The sequence below is a fragment of the Botrytis porri genome (genome assembly GCF_014898465.1).
Source record: "Botrytis porri strain MUCL 3234 chromosome Unknown BPOR_014, whole genome shotgun sequence".
NCBI lineage: Eukaryota > Fungi > Ascomycota > Leotiomycetes > Helotiales > Sclerotiniaceae > Botrytis > Botrytis porri.
In genome coordinates this window covers 158366-174511 of record NW_024066088.1, presented here as the reverse complement: position 1 = coordinate 174511, position 16146 = coordinate 158366, and the positions used below count along the sequence as shown (strand labels likewise).

At 38.9% G+C, this 16146-nt stretch overlaps 5 protein-coding genes across 5 annotated transcripts; 3 read left to right on the top strand and 2 right to left on the bottom strand.

Moving 5' to 3' along the window:
- The first annotated feature begins 271 nt into the window (after positions 1 to 271).
- EAF01_009429 (uncharacterized protein) lies at positions 272 to 987 on the top strand. Its single transcript, XM_038917685.1, has 2 exons — positions 272 to 502; positions 569 to 987. The coding sequence occupies exons 1-2, from the start codon at positions 487 to 489 to the stop codon at positions 937 to 939; spliced, it is 387 nt and encodes a 128-aa protein (XP_038766494.1). The 5' UTR covers positions 272 to 486; the 3' UTR covers positions 940 to 987.
- A 7719-nt stretch (positions 988 to 8706) lies between these two features.
- On the bottom strand, positions 8707 to 9249 carry EAF01_009428 (uncharacterized protein; the record flags this gene model as incomplete). The annotated part of the gene is made up of 2 exons (XM_038917684.1): positions 8707 to 8969; positions 9063 to 9249. 2 exons carry the CDS (start codon positions 9247 to 9249, stop codon positions 8707 to 8709), a joined length of 450 nt encoding a protein of 149 aa, XP_038766493.1.
- Positions 9250 to 9901: 652 nt separating this feature from the next.
- EAF01_009427 (uncharacterized protein) lies at positions 9902 to 10458 on the bottom strand (the record flags this gene model as incomplete). Its single annotated transcript, XM_038917683.1, has 3 exons — positions 9902 to 10117; positions 10200 to 10368; positions 10400 to 10458. 3 exons carry the CDS (start codon positions 10456 to 10458, stop codon positions 9902 to 9904), a joined length of 444 nt encoding a protein of 147 aa, XP_038766492.1.
- Positions 10459 to 13784: 3326 nt separating this feature from the next.
- EAF01_009426 (uncharacterized protein) lies at positions 13785 to 14541 on the top strand (the record flags this gene model as incomplete). Its single annotated transcript, XM_038917682.1, has 2 exons — positions 13785 to 13802; positions 13912 to 14541. 2 exons carry the CDS (start codon positions 13785 to 13787, stop codon positions 14539 to 14541), a joined length of 648 nt encoding a protein of 215 aa, XP_038766491.1.
- A 689-nt stretch (positions 14542 to 15230) lies between these two features.
- EAF01_009425 (uncharacterized protein) lies at positions 15231 to 16146 on the top strand (the record flags this gene model as incomplete). The annotated part of the gene is made up of 5 exons (XM_038917681.1): positions 15231 to 15233; positions 15363 to 15467; positions 15569 to 15573; positions 15671 to 15750; positions 15803 to 16146. The coding sequence occupies 5 exons, from the start codon at positions 15231 to 15233 to the stop codon at positions 16144 to 16146; spliced, it is 537 nt and encodes a 178-aa protein (XP_038766490.1).

Sequence of the window (16146 nt, the reverse complement as noted above, 5' to 3'; positions counted from 1 at the left end):
AATTCAATGTGTTCCTTGACGTGTCTAATGGCTCAATTCTTCAACATGAATGATACACACACCTCGGCCCTACATATATTACCCACGAAAAGCCTATGACACTAAAAGTTCCTACTTTCCTGAATAGTCCAATTCATACCCCCATCACCGGAATCTCAAATCAATTTCCCTCGTGAAGTTTGCGCATGTCATGAGCTTCCCCGGATTTTTACCGAAACAAGACTAGTGTTGTTCACCGGACCTCGGTCATTATCACATGCTAGTGCGGATGCGACCCTGCGACTCGTGAAACCGTTACTGCTTGCGGACCTCATTTAAGTACTACCTTACTTCCGTGCCTGAATTTGTTAAATACTATTATATCATTTATCACTCATCACTCACCGAATCTACAAAGTTGTTGGAATCCATCGATTGTTACATATTACATCGTATAGTTGATATAAATCAAAATAAAGCAAGCCTATTAATACAGAAATTACAATCATGTCTCTCAAGAACGGTAAGCTCCTCCATTTCCGGACCTAACCATTCCAAACCATCCTTTTACTAACCCATCACCCCGCAGACGCATTCCCCTCCTCCGCAGCCTTCGACGCCATCTCTTCCTCTCTCGAATCATCCCCTACCGACCGCGCCGACGCCATCAAACAAGGCGACGCCGTCTTTGCCTTCACCCTCAAGAACAAAGCGGGTGAAACAGCCGATTGGCACATCGATTTGAAAAAGGAAGGCAAAGTCGGAAAAGGACTCGGAGAAAAACCTACAGTGACACTGAGTCTGAGTGATGACGATTTCGGGAAATTGGTAGCAGGAAAGGCAAATGCGCAGAGACTTTTCATGGGGGGGAAATTGAAGGTTAAGGGAGATGTGATGAAAGCGACGAAGATGGAACCGATTTTGAAGAAGGCGCAGGGGGGTGTGAAGGCGAAGTTGTAGATGGGTGGATTCGGGTGTGGATGGGGAAGGAGAAGGGGAAGGAGAAGGGGAAAGAGCGTGGGTTCGCTGCGCTTCGTAATGGAGGGCTTAGATGCCATGTCGATAGATCTGATGTAAAGTGATGTTTTTGGATCACTTTTGACCGACAAATACGAGAATCGGCTTGGATAGATTAGTTTTGGTTTTGGTAGCAGGATAGAATGCGCGCGTATCTGCCGGGTGAGAAGGCTTGGCTAGTAGAGCCGTACTTGGTTGCCGCCTTCAGATCTTTAGATAGGGAGTAGCAGATGTATTATCTTTTTTGATTTTTATCTAACATTTCATACGATCCTCCTGGATAGCAATGGAATTCGATGCGTTGAATATTGCATACTTTACTCGTTTTACACATTTACCTGCTACTTCTAAACACTATAATGCCTCTCGGCTGATAGCAGGTCTGATCGAGTACAGTACAAATGGTGTAGCAACTACGATACAGGTCCTAAATGCCAACATGATATTCTGTCTAAAGAGCTAAACTATGGATATGTAGGATTAAGCAATCCTGGCCCAGCGCTCTCGCTTAGTCTACTGGATAAATGGCTAATGGTCATTTACTTACCTATGACAAGGTGTTTTTCTTGCTATCTCTATAGAATTTCTCGTTGAAAGCGAATCTGAATATCACTTTCAATCACTATTTCGAGCAACCCAATCTTCCTACTCATAAATAGCCTTCCATCTTTGATTCTATAAATACAGAATATATTATATAAACAAGAATTCCATTTATTTCTAATCTAGATATAGATAATTTCGAAATATAAATCTTTATACTATATATACTACATCTGTTAGGCAGACTTGATAAGGTGTGTATACAAAGTGTATAAGGTTAAAAGGTACTGTAATTCTGTCTGCCCTCTTCGTACGAAGAGGGACCACTTGCGTATGTGGGGTAAAGCGTGGCATAAGTCGAGTACCCTTCTTTTAGGCCACCCTTTTATATCAAAAAGTACTTTTTCAGTTTATTAATATCTCTATCAAAATATAACATAATTTATCGAAAATCCATTTAGAAATGATTTAGATTATTTTAAGCCTATATTGAAAATTTTAGATTTTTAGAATTTTTCCAGATGGAGATCTGAAGTATTAAAATATCTATTTTTTAATTTATATAGGAATTATATATAAATTTGAAATGAATTTTAAATCTTCAAAACCTTTTAATTATAATTGATAAAAAGAAACCAATTAATTTTTTGAAGGTTTTGAGTTTGAATTTCTATAGAAAACTAAGAAAAAAAAATAGTTATAGAGATATAATTCAAGTAGGGAAAAATAATCTTTATAATTATAAAAGTGTTCTTATAAATAGTTATTAATTGAAAATTTTCTAGTTTTTTTCAAATCTCTTATATCAAAATTAATGTAAATTTATAATATAAATTTGTAGTTTATTTTTAATAATTTTTATTAAAACGTTATTAAAGATTTTTTAAAAAAATAAAATTTATATATAATTCTCATACAAATTAAAAAATCAACATTTTGAAGCTTTAGATCTTTATCTAGAAAAATCCTAAAATTCTCATATTTTCAGAATAAGCTTAAAATGATCTAAATTATATATATATATATATTTAATAAATTCTATCCATAAACAAAAAAGCTTTTTTTATTAATTTTGATAATGAAAGGTGACTCAAAACAGGAGTAGTTAGAAAGTCGAGTACTCAACTTATATTGTCACGCCTCTAGTCACGTGTTCGAACAACATCACTATTTTTTGGTTTGAGAAGGATACGAAAGACATAGTACCCACGGTATTCGTAGGTCCTAAATGTCTATATTGTATTCTATCTAAAGAGCTAGCTAAGTATAGGAAGTTGTAGGTCTTATATAGACGCTACAAGAGGAGCTAGTCTCTACTGCTTTCGCTTAAGGCTACTATATCCCGCATTCGCTAAAGACTGTAATACAGTAGCTAATGAATTGAAGCTATTCACTAGATCATAATGAAGAGTGTTCATACACTATTAATCATTAAAAACTTTATACTACTATATTAATAAATAAGTAACTCTATTATTTATTAAAGATTTACCTCCTTAATAATCTTATCGCTCATAAGGACCGAAACTATATACATATAAAAATGAGAAACCTTACTTAATAAGACTTAATTCAAGCGATCTAATTAATTTGGCTTTCTTAATATTATAGCATAACATTAAACTAATACATATAATCAATCTTTTTTAATAAAATCATTTAAATTTAATTAAATGAAAAAATGAAAAAGTAATAATTATATAGAATATACTAAAAACTTTTAAATAATAAATTTTTTATAATACTAATTTCAAAACTAAGGTTTTTATAAAGAATTGAATTTTATATAGTATAAAAAATTTTAAAGCTTCTATAATCAATTAAAAAAGATAATAGGGATTATATTAAATATAAGGAATATATTATTAATAAAAATAATTTTAATATTATTGAGCAGACTTGGTAAGGTGTGTATACACAATATGTATGGGTAAAAGGGTTGTTTATTTCTATCTATCCTCTTTATATAAAAAGGGAATTATTATATCTATATACATATACTACTCTTATTTATACACTTCATGCGTATGTGGGGTAAAATGTGACATGTAATATCACGTTGTTGGTCACGTGTTCAGACAAATATTATTGTTTTTATGGTTTAATAATATAATTAATAATTTAATATGAAAGTGACTCATTTAAATCTATATAAAATTCCGAAAAAAAGTAACACTATAAGGTAAACTAACTTTGTTTATAAGCTTTCAATAAAATTTCTTTTTTAAATTTTTTATAATTATATATAATATAACTATACTTTCTCAAAAAGCAAGGAGTCCGAGGGCTCGTAGGCCCCTAGTATAATCATTATGTACTACTACTAGCTACTTATCAATATCATACTAAAATTCATTAAAACTTATTAAATATACTTTTAATTTTTAAACTATAAAATCAATAATTTATATAAACAATTATATAATTAGATTAAAGATTAAATATAATTTATTAAAAATTATATAATTTATTTTTAATTATTCTTTATATTAAAGAATAATAAGTTAAAACTAAAAGAAAAAAAATATCTTTAAAATACTGAAATTTGCTAGTAAAATAAGCGAAAATCATAAACTTTTATAACTAGATTTTTAAGCAATATAATTAACAATTTAAAAAGATTCAAAGAGTATTAAAAATATAATTTTATTGAATATTGATATCGAAATAATATATATATTAAAATTCAAATAAAAATAAAAATATCTAATCAAAGTTATTGATTTTATATATAATAAAAGTAATAAAATAGCTGTTTAGGTGTGATTTTGATAAGTGGCTAGTAACAGTACGCTAGTACTATATGGCATACTGCAAGGCCATCAAAGGCCTTTTGAGTTTGAGTCCAGTAGTGAAGGAATAGAGAATCATCCATAGGAGACCGTACGCTACGGGGGATATGATCAGGTTACTCGGCCATAACATATTCATTTCTTTTGGGGTAATCTCAAGCCCTCAGATCTCGATTCGTCTGAACTACATGAGATTTCTTACCTTTATCTTTTGCGGGTGCTAAACAGATTTCTAGGCTTCACTTTGTTCAAATTCTATGTGATCTCAACCTATTTAACTGTTATCAGAGTGCCCAATCACGTACACGTGTGCCTATGCGATCTATCTCGGCAGTAGTCACAGGGAGATTCAGTACCATGGAATGAGTATTTGGAAATGGAAGCTCGTCTGAACTCGAGTTGCTTCCCTCCTCTTTATCCGGCGGAGAGTCAAAGATAGCTAAGAATGACGATGAGACATCACCGTCAGCAGGCATGGCATGAATTCGGGCCATAGAGATCTCCGCCCAGTTGCATCAGGGCAGCTAGCCTTCAAATATTCAAGCCATTCCATGACAGATGCTCGACTAACTCGAGAATCCGACGAGAGGTACTACTGGCCCCCGTATAGTCACGTGGCGTGTACTTCAAACCGTCACGTTTTCACGTCACTTGAGATTTTCGAACGAAGTGAAGATCGGGGACTTGAGGGCATAGATAATTCGGTGTTTTACACTGCCATGTTGTTCGTTTTCGGTGGATCAGGTTGAGTTGCGAGGAGAATTTATAATTCGGACGCTTCCATTTTGGTAAAGTATCCGAGTCCGAACGCGGGCCACAACGTCCTTTCTTCCCCGCCCTTTAGATGGGCTACCTCCTTTCAATTTATTCTTGCGTGTTACTTCTTGTTAAGAGGCAAAACTTTGGTTAATTCAAGATATCTCAAACCATAAACTCAGTGTCGACATGTGCTTTCAGATCAATGACTTCTAGATGGCTTCTACTACAAACGGGCCTCTCGATAAATCCGAGAATTCGATGGGTCTTAATAGTACTACAGATGTTCATAGCGATCGCACCAGCCCTCCCGCGCCTCGAGAAGATGTGTCTGATACTCCTGATATGAGGAAGACGAACTTACTCTTATACTGGCTGCACTGTGTCTCTCGGTCTTTCTCGCAGCCATCGACGCGGATCTTATAACTCCGGCTTTGCCTACAATTGTGAAAGATTTAGGCGTGTCAGACTCAGGTTACTCCTGGATTGGATCTTCCTATCTTCTTGCCCTGGCAGCTTCATCGCCTGTCTGGAGTAAAGTGAGCGACACATTCGGTCGAAAACCCATCCTACTTATTGCCAATTTCGTTTCCTTATTGGCAGTCTGGTCGCCACATAATCGCACAGTGTAGGCATTCTCATAGCTGCGCGTGCTGTGCAGGGGCTCGGTGGAGGTGGCATTATAACTCTTGTTGGGATTTCTGTAGGAGATATGTTCAGGCAAAGGTATGTTCCGTATGAATAGCCTTGTAAGCAAAATTTCAGTTCTTTCCCAATACTAGGGTAATTGATCAACTCTTTGCTAATATATTTATCCTCCACACAATGAGGAATTTTCTCTGGTATATATGGATCTGTTTGGGCATTTTCAACTGCAATCGGACCTATCATTGGTTGTGCATTAACCGAATATGTATCATGGAGATGGTGTTTCTGGTTCAATTTGCCATTTGATGGACTATCCCTTATCATTACATTTCCCTTCCTCCATATTCACAATCCGAAGACTCCTCTTGTCGCGGGTCTCAAAGCTATTGATTGGATTGGATCGATACTCATCGTTGGCGCAACTCTCATGTTCCTGTTAACCTTGGACTTCTTCGGAGGCGTGACCTATCCCCTGAAAGTCTGCACTTGTAATCTGCCTCATCGTCTTCGGACTTGTGACTTATGCGGTTTTCGGGATATATGAAAGATTTATCAAGTATCCAATTATCCGTCGTCGTATCTTCGGAAACGTGTCACTCATCTCCACATTTGCCGTTGTTTTCTGTCACGGCGCGTGCTTTATCGCACCTGTCTTCTTCTTTCCTCTTTACTTTCAAAGTGTTCTTGGAGCTACACCAAACCTTTCCGGTCTCTGGCTATCCCCTCTCGCTGTTTCATTCACGGGCTCTGGAATAATCAAGGGTATTTTAATTTAACGAACCGGACAATATATGTGGATTGCTCGGGGAACAATGGCACTTCTGACTCTGGCACTTGGTATCATGATTACATTCGGCTCTACTCGTAGCTGGGGCAAAATCGTCGTCTTCAAAATCCTGCTTGCGTGGGGAATTGGCGCTAATATGCAAACTCTTGTGATTTGCGTGCAAGCTCTCGTCGCGCCGGAGGATATCGGGGTAGCAACCTGTACTTTGAATTCTATCCGAAATCTTGCTACTGCAAATAGTGTTGTACTTGGTCAGGTGGTCTTTCAGTGTATTCTCAAACACCACAAAGGAGAATTGCTCGTAGTTGCTATACCTGAGGATAGTGTGTCAAAACTTCTGAATGGTGCTGCTATCGGTGTTTCTAATATTGCGAGTACTTTCACTTCAGCACAGACTTCTGTCTAAAGAAGTGCACTTGCAGATTCTCTTTCCAAAATGTGGATTTTGTATACTTGTATCTGTTTTCTTGGCTTAGTCATCTCATTTGGCATTTAAAAGAAAGAGCTCATGACTGTGCATGAGACAACTAAGACGGGGTTGGAGGCGGAGGAGGAGAAGAGACAAAAGAACTTGGGGGCTAACCAAAAGAAGAACCTTGGCTGATTAACCATCAAAGTGATGGGGTGACTATTAGTACTAGGTTTGATTTATTGATACTCTGGGAATGAGGGAAAGGTCGTTGCTAGAAAGCAACGACTATGTGGTAAGTTTCGGGTGACTTGGGGCCATCAAGCTAGCTAGGAACCAGGCAGTGAGCCTGTGACAGCAGCGAAATATCACACCGTATGGTGATGGTGGTAATACGTTATTTGAACGGTCGAGATTTGGATGCGTGTGTCGGATCTTATATCCTTCTTGAATGACCTTGGTAAGAATGAGGCTTCAAAGCAAGTCAAGAGTAATCTCCAATATCTTTATACAAGTTTCTGCGCACTTTCTATTCGGTTTTTTTTAAGCTGAGGCCTCGATATCTTGGGGACTTTAAAAGAACATGTTTATAGACATAGATCGATGTAAAAGAAGGTAAGTTATAATCCATGTTGGCGGCAGCGCAGCTCTCCTTAAGAATCAAAGATCTACGCCAAGTCTTAATTCCGGACAATCGATGTGTGTTCGTGACATCGCAGGCAAAAGATTGAACTACCGATACGTTAGTACCTCCAATCTTTGAAATATGAGGTAAATCATTGCGAAAGTTTTCACAGCCAAGAATAAGATTGTACCAGTTCGAAAACGTGACTTTGGACATGAGGTTCACAGCGATATGTATGCAAGACGATGATAACCACACCTGTTGGCTGACTTTCCCGCATGAACTCAATGGAATTATAAAAATCAATTGCAGCTTCAGCCGTCCCATAGTCTTTCTTTGTAGCCAGAGAAACAGGCGTTGCCCCGTTCCCATTTCATTCACCATCCGCTCCCCAGTCTCTAATATGTTTCTCTGCCAACCGGTGCACACTGGACCGATCGCTCGAATTCATGATTAGGGCTATAGGATTTTCCATCTATAACCAAAGTTCTCGAGAACTACAAATTCATTGAATCTCAAGACCTCGCGCAATTCGGGGCATGCAACAGCACTAGCGCAATTTAAGGAATTGTTGCGCAAAGACAATTCACTGAATTCGTCAAGCTTCAAAGCACTAAGAGAAGCCTCCGAAGAACTATCACTGATAATGCATATGCCGAGTAAATATTTGCAGACCCAGTATCTTCTGTCCAGACCTTGGGAGTCATCGTGGGCTTCCGGTCTGGTTAAATACACCCAGGATCGTATTGGCGCTTTGTGTATTATCTGCCAGTATGACGACTATCATTTATAGTCTGATATATTTTCGTGGCACTCGGGCCTCATTAACCTTATGAGTTCGCGTGTCTGAAACTTTCACGAGTCGCGGGGGGAGGCGGGTGGTACGCCGCGCAAATGCGCCAAGCATCTCGAGTAGTATACCACATTATTGAGCGCTGTAGTAACAGGTGAAAACTTGCGGAGCAGGATGAATAGGTCGAGTACGTCCGCAGATAGTTTTATTGCTGACAGTAGTTGGTGAAGATATCGGAGAAAGGTCTTTAAACACGATTTCTTCTAACCACACTGTACCATCTCAAGAAATCCATCCCGGAAAAGAGAACCTGCTGCAGTGAGATCACTGCCACCCACAGATCAAAAGACGATATCTTCAAAAGACTTCTTCAACCACCCCACAATACTCTTCGTTCTTAGTCCCATCCCCCTCGAAAAGCGGCGTCTTCTCCCTCAAGCGCCTCCAGTAATCAGTCGACTTAAATAATCTCTCACAGCCTCTAATGACCCACGCCCATTTGCTAGCAAAATTTCCAGTAACCCCCCTACCGCTCTCATCCCATGGATCTCGCCTTACGATAATCCCGTTTTTTCCCCCCAACTTCGCACTCTTGACTCCTCTCATATCCCGACAAAGCTCTACTTCATCAAATTGATTATTCCCCCGCAGCAAATTATCGCGCAGCTGAAGAATCGGTTAGAGATCTATCCATGGATGATGAGGAATCTCACGTTGAAGGGGTGTCGGGTGAAGAGATAAGGGCAAGGAAGATAGTTCAAGAGTAAAAGATGTGTGTCCTGCTTTGAGATCCACAAAGAATCGAGAGCATGCTCTTCGGCTCATAGAGGAAGTTTTTAGCCCGAGAGTTTGAGCGTTGGCTATGAAAGCTCGGGTGGTGTCAAATTGGATCAAAACCATTGCGTTATCCGATGACGGGGATAAGTTGAGGTGGTTCTGGTAGGCGCAGGTGGAGAAGTTCAAGAGGAAGGATTATGTTTCCGGGGAGTCGGGTCGACATGCTTGGATTGAGTCGATATCTTCAGTATCAGTTGAATTTGTGAGTGAATGACTTTGCTATGCAGTAGTTCTATATAATTCGGGGGCTCGATGATCACCATTCGAGAAGTCAGGTTGCAGTCGCAATGGAGTTGAATTCGGATTGGAATCTCCATTGTGGGGCTGGAACTGCCCCTCTTTCTGTTGTGCTTTATTTTTCATAAGCTTCCGCTTTCCTGTTAGTTGCCACCCGTATTAGCTTACACGTAACGACCGAATAGTGAAGAAGCCTCACTAGCGACCCTCTGATTGAACTGATCTTGCATCTTTTTCTTCAGCGTTTGTCAATTACACCCGTCCAATCCTCTTCCACGGATAAACTGCCATCCTGATGAGGCATAAGCTGCAAAGGAATAAGATTTTGCTCCATATTCCAAGTCGTATATATCATATGTAGTCGACTGACTTCTTCACTCCTATCAGATTGCAGCCCAAACTCAAGTTTCTATCAATAATATGAATAATTCTGCAGGGCTTCAGAATTAATTAAATATGCAAGTCACTGACTTACACGCTAGCGTGACCACTTTTGAGTTTGACGCCTCTTTTTCGCTAAATCTTTCATCGTCTTCTGCCAGTCCGTGACGTACTTGAACAGCCTGACGATATCATTTCGCAGCCCGGCTTCCAGCTTGCTTATTACCTCCAGCCAATTCTGTGCCGATACGGCCCAAAGCTCACGTTGGAGGTCGGTGGATAGATCTTTCCCCTCGCGGGTATCGGCTGGAAACTTGGATCAAATTAGCGCTACTAGGTATATATTAAATTTGTGGAGGCACTGAGTCACGTAATTGCCTATTGCTCTGTCAGACCGAGCCCATGAAGTGTCTAGTAGGGGTGGAGGCAGATTCCGGCGATGGCTCACCATGGTCAAACTCTGAAATGCCGGGGCAGCCTTGCTGTCGAGGCGCAATGAATAGACTATAAGCAGAAAACCATTTATTAGACCGGTGATGGTAGTCTTGTTCTGTCAACAGCGATCTAGGATCGCCAGTAGAGATGCGCTATTTACAAAAAAAGCCCGGGACTGAGAATTATACGGGAAAGTGCGAATAGGGCACCAGTTTGCATTAGATACGTCGCGATTGAGAAACTAAAGCCGAGTTTCCTCCCAGAATGCCTTCTTGAGGCTTTTGAAATTCACTAGGAGACTCTTTACGCTCTCGATTGGATCGGGAAGCAAGGGTGGCGCTTGAGGTAGTTTAAGAATATAGGATTCCAAGCCTAAACGCTCGTAAACTCCTTTCTCAACGTTGTTGAGCATCTCGAGTAAATCTTCGTGGAACAACTTAGCTCCTACACCGTCAAAATGGTTGTGGTTCAAGTGAGTAGAAGCTCCATACTCGGAGCATTTCCTTACCGAAGGCGAAGGAAAGTAATCCTCCAGCCCGGCTGCTTAATGGAAAGATCTGGCAAATATTCATCAAGTTGAATATGAGCTGTTTCCTGGATTTATTGATCAAAATCATTATGCTCTCCAATATAAAGCCGTTTCATCTGCTGCGTTAAGTCGAGGCTCTCCAGTTGGATCCAAGAGGGAGTCTTGGAGGTGGCATTCATCACTCCTACTTGCATCATATGATGTCTCATGATGGTATCCACGACAGCGACCTTGACTACTGTCTCCAGCTCGGCCTGCGACTCTATCGGTGCAAGCCATGGGGGTAATTTATAGCGACAGGAAAATATAGTACCATGGTATTGTTACATTAGATACATAGCTAGTTGGTACGTTTCGCTAGGCAGGTAATCATTTATATATCGAGATGCTATACTATTATGCGAGAACAAATGCTTACTTAATTCCAAATCTGCGTAGCACCCTCGTTTCTGTGCCATGGTTCATTGATGACCTTGCGAATCAAACCAGATGAAGTCGATAAGCATGCACGTAATCAACTATCGTCATTCTCGTTGCGATAGTCTCGATTAGTACCTCCTGATAGATACGGCAACGTGGTTGAGTGCGTAATGGCAACAATCTCGTATGGAGGAGGGCATCTGAAGGTCAAGACTACCTAGGCACAGTAATCGCCAGGGTCCGCGGCTAAATTGATCGAATGTAATAGGCTTAGCGATAATCATTGAGCCCCTTAACTATCGAGGCCTGTAACACACATTCGAACAATATGCTAGTCATCGGGGAAAAACATTTTTCAGACGACGAATTTGTAGAATTTCTTTTCTTTTTAATTATTTTTCAAAGTTTAGAGATTCTACGAATTCGTAGACTTTAAATTCTAATACTAATTCTGATTCCACTTCTAATTTAGATTGATTTTAAGATATATAGGGGTTAGCTCTAAGCTATTAATTTTCTCTACGCTTGAATTTAAACTATATAAGTATATTATATTTATAGAAATATATAAAGGCGCTTTTAGCTTAAAGAGAAATTTATTTTTAGTATATCTTTCGAATGCATGTAATAGGCCTTGATATATAGACTATAATCACCGAAAAACTACAGAGATCGAAAACGTGAGAAGTGCTCGAAGCTTATGAAATGTTCAAGCCCTAATTAGCTTGAGGTCTATAGATTCCACCCCACATACTAATTCTCGAGCGTCCTCAATAAGACCATTATTTGTATTGATTGGATAATGTATTAAAGTTACTTATGACAGCTCAATGGAACATGAAAGAGAGTTTACGAAGTAGTTTTCTCCTCACACTGATACATGACATGGGTTTAGCATGTTTAAGCTGAAGTCGACTTCGTATGATCGTCAATAGGAGTATCTCGATTATTCAACTAAGCGAAATCTAAGAAATCTCTCCCAGAAGAAAACACCTGTCGGTACTTGAGACTTTTTCTCAAAAGTGATGCCATTTCTCCAAAACGACCAATTGCAAATTATCTAATCTTCAAAGTTTCGTTATGAGAAAATGGAAAACAAATGTAGAGTCGTATTAATAAGGTTTGAGCTAATGTAACTGACTGACAACTACTATAGTCACTATGTATAGCTAATTGTCGAACATCAAAATCATACTAAAAACAGTCATTTTATTCTATTTTTAATTATAAAAAATAAATATTCAAAATCATTAAAATCAATTAAAATTTTAGACATATTTTTATTCAATATTCAAAAATCTAGAACTGATTTTTTTATGATTTTAAAAGATAAGAATATTATTATATATAAGATTGAATTGATATTAAAAAAAGTTCTTAATTTTCGTTTATTTTATTAGTAAATTTTAATATTTTGGATTTATATTAACTTTCTATATAGATTTTATAATAAATAAAAATCCTAAAAATAAATGATCTTATTTTTATTAAAATTTAATTAAAAATAATAAAATTAATATGAAATTCATTATATATACACTATATTATCATTAAAAAATAAATTGATAATTTATATAACTTTTGGTGTGATTTTGGTGTTCGACAATTAGCTGTGTCCTAGTACTGTAGTAGATTTCGCCTCTTATTTTAGCGCGGAGATAGGTTTGGATGCGTTGCGACAGTAACCTTTGATTTGGACTGATGTGTCAAGGAGGAGGGGTTTGATTATACATTGTGCAAACTTGCCACTTACGCCTGCGATGCCTATGGTTTTTGCTTCGGAAGAGGACATTTTGGGTGCTTGAGATGTAGAAAACTTGGAATTCGAGTATCAAGATATTGGGCAATGATGTCTGTAGTTGTGTATAAATATCAAAACTAACATTATGAGATACCTGTAGATATACATAATTCCGAAACATTACAAACCAAGACATACTCAAGAAAAAAATGATATGGCCTTTCTCTCTCTCAGAGAATAGTGAGAGTAGTCCTCGGATCTATGATACCCAACCAAATGATTCTATGTGGTGATTTGTAAACTTACAGCGTTCATATCGCATTTCAAATATTCACACGATACTAGCGTGGTAGGATTGTCAGTCGCATGCGTTCGACTAATTTAGCGACATGGTTTCAGGAGGCTAAATCCGGGCACTAAGAATTAGTGCTTCGGAGGTGTCTGCCGAGCGCGTAAGTCACTGATATGCATTGAAATTTCTTTCCAAATTGTGCATTTCTATAATTTTACTTCAAATCCATTAATAGATAGTTAAACTTATAGGCGTGGGCGAAACTCCCGGCACTTTGAGCGTGTTAACTCCGGGTATTCAATACTCAGAAAGATGCAACGGGAACCATAGTATAGAGAAGTCGGAACTAGTAGAAGATGCTTGGTAATAGTCGATAATAATTGAAAATTTAATTGCAAATTCAATGTCAGTATGAAGAGAGCAAAGAGAGAAAGATATAAATAGAGTTTACCTCCCATTCAAAAGGGGTAGACTCAATATTCAGTACTCAGGTTCACACGACGAATTGACAAGCAAATCTTAAGAACACTTTCCTCTCTTTCACCTTTTACCACTATTTCATGATGACATCTCTCGGAACGGTAGATTAATACCCCAACAACCCTCGTACAATGAAGGTCAGTTGAAAACCCGGAACTCTGAATATAGATCTCCCATACCGCACCCTCGATCTCACATATCACCTTCTAGATCCAAGCGGCAGCCGCCTTCAACAACAAGACCATTGATATGTTCCCCGACTTCGTCATGTTCGAAACCAACCGAACACCCGAATTTCTTTCCGACTTCCCACTTGGTCGTGTCCCGGTATTCAAGGATCCAACCTCCTCTTTCAAACTCTTCGAATCAGATGCTATTGCCCAATATGCTGCCGAAACCGGCCCTGCTATGAACCAATTACTAGGATCAAATGTCATAGAACGCGCGACCATTCGTCAATGGATATCTTTTGCTAATAATGAGATTTTTGAGCCTATCACCACGCTTATCTTTTGGAGATATGGATTTGTGCCTTTTGAGAAAGGAGCAGAGAATGAAGCTATGGGAAAATTGGAGATTGTTTTGAGTTTTTTGGGGAGTCAGTTGAGTAAACACGCTTATGTGTCTGGTACGGAAGATATCAGCTTGGCGGATATTTCAGTTGCTGCTGCTTTGTATTGGGGATTTGATCAGGTCATCGATGCAGAGATGAGGGGAAAGTTTCCTAAAGTTGTGAGATGGTGTGAGAACACTATTAAGCATGAACATCTTAGACCTTTCTGGGGAGAACATAAATTTGTTGAGAAGAGAAGAGAGGGGGAGAATAATTCATTGGGATAATTAGATGAATATGTATTTAGTTGATACTCATGTGCTAAGTTTTGATAGAGAATTGAATAGAGCGATCAGATAACTTGTCTTGATGCTTAACTCGATGATATATTAAGACAAGTAACATGGTATGAACAAGAGCAGTTTTGGTCAGTTGGACTCCAGCTGGACAACATAAACGGCACACCAAACTCGCCAAAGATGGATTTTCTTAGAACTCAACGCCATTTTGAAATCGAATAACACCATCAAAAAAACATGTTGAATATACTCAAGAAGGTATAAACATAAACTACAAGCCCTTACACAATCCCATCAAGATATCAAATCAACATCCGCAAAAATCGAATTAAAAACAAATATCAAAAACATCCTAACTTCCACCCACCAATTTTCACTATTCATCCCAAACCTCCATTCAAATCACGAGACCTCACGCAATAAAACTCCACTCACAAACGCACAGACCACCCATCAATCTCTGTTCCTCCCCTCACATATGCAAAAAGAAAAAGGGAAGCGCACATTCATATAAAATTTTGAGTTCACAACCTAAGTATTCTCACTAGGTATCCAAGCTTTTCTCCATCCCGTCTATTCCATTCTAACTCTCTTGCTTAGGTACCAACGCTCCGATCCCGAGCCGAGCCGTCCGAGAAAATCTCCCGAACAAGTATCTGCCGAGAGAAAGATTCACAATGGTATAGCTACCTGCTCCTCCTATACTGAAACTACCTAGAACCCGCGAGAAAAGCATATCCGGAACTTTATATCATCTCATCTCATCTGATACCAAATCATCAACTAACACACTATTCACAAACCCACAGGTACACGCCGATTCATCGACTTTCAAAGCCGATATTAGTAAAGCGGAAGCTTATGCACAGGTCTTAGACGAAGTGAGGGGGTTGATTGATGGACAGAGGAATTGGGTATGTATTCTTTCTTCTTCCTCTTTTCTCTGGTCTGGGTTTGATGTGTTGATATTGGAGAGCGAGTAAATTGAAAATCAGGAGGTACTAATGGGATATAGGTGTGGTAAATATTCAAGTATTTTGGGTCGTTATATCAAGTGATATGATATTCTCTAGTCAGATGACATATATAAGAACATTGAATAACGAAATGAAAATAGTAATCTATCAAACACAGCCTCATTACTATGGCACGCATATAAATCTCTTCCCTCCCCCTCTTCGGAAGTAAATTGGGCTGGTACGTCTCCTTCCCCTTCCCCTTCCAAATCCCATCAACTTACCCACTCCAGGATTCTACACTCTCGATCCCATCTCCACCCCCTCCAAGCCCTCCCTAATCCTCGGTCCCTTCCAAGGAAAAGTTGCTTGCCAAATCATTGCCTTTTCCCGCGGTGTATGTGGTACTGCCGCTTCGACTCAAACGACACAGCTCGTTCCCGATGTAGAGAAGTTTCCGGGTCATATTGCATGTGATGCCGCTAGTCAGAGTGAGATTGTGGTGCCGATTGTGGTCGATGGGGTTGTGAAGGCGATTATTGATGTGGATTGTGGGGTGAAGGAGGGGTTTGATGAGGTAGATCGGAAGTGGTTGGAGGAGTTGGCGGGGGTTTTGGCGGAGGGATGTGATTGGTAG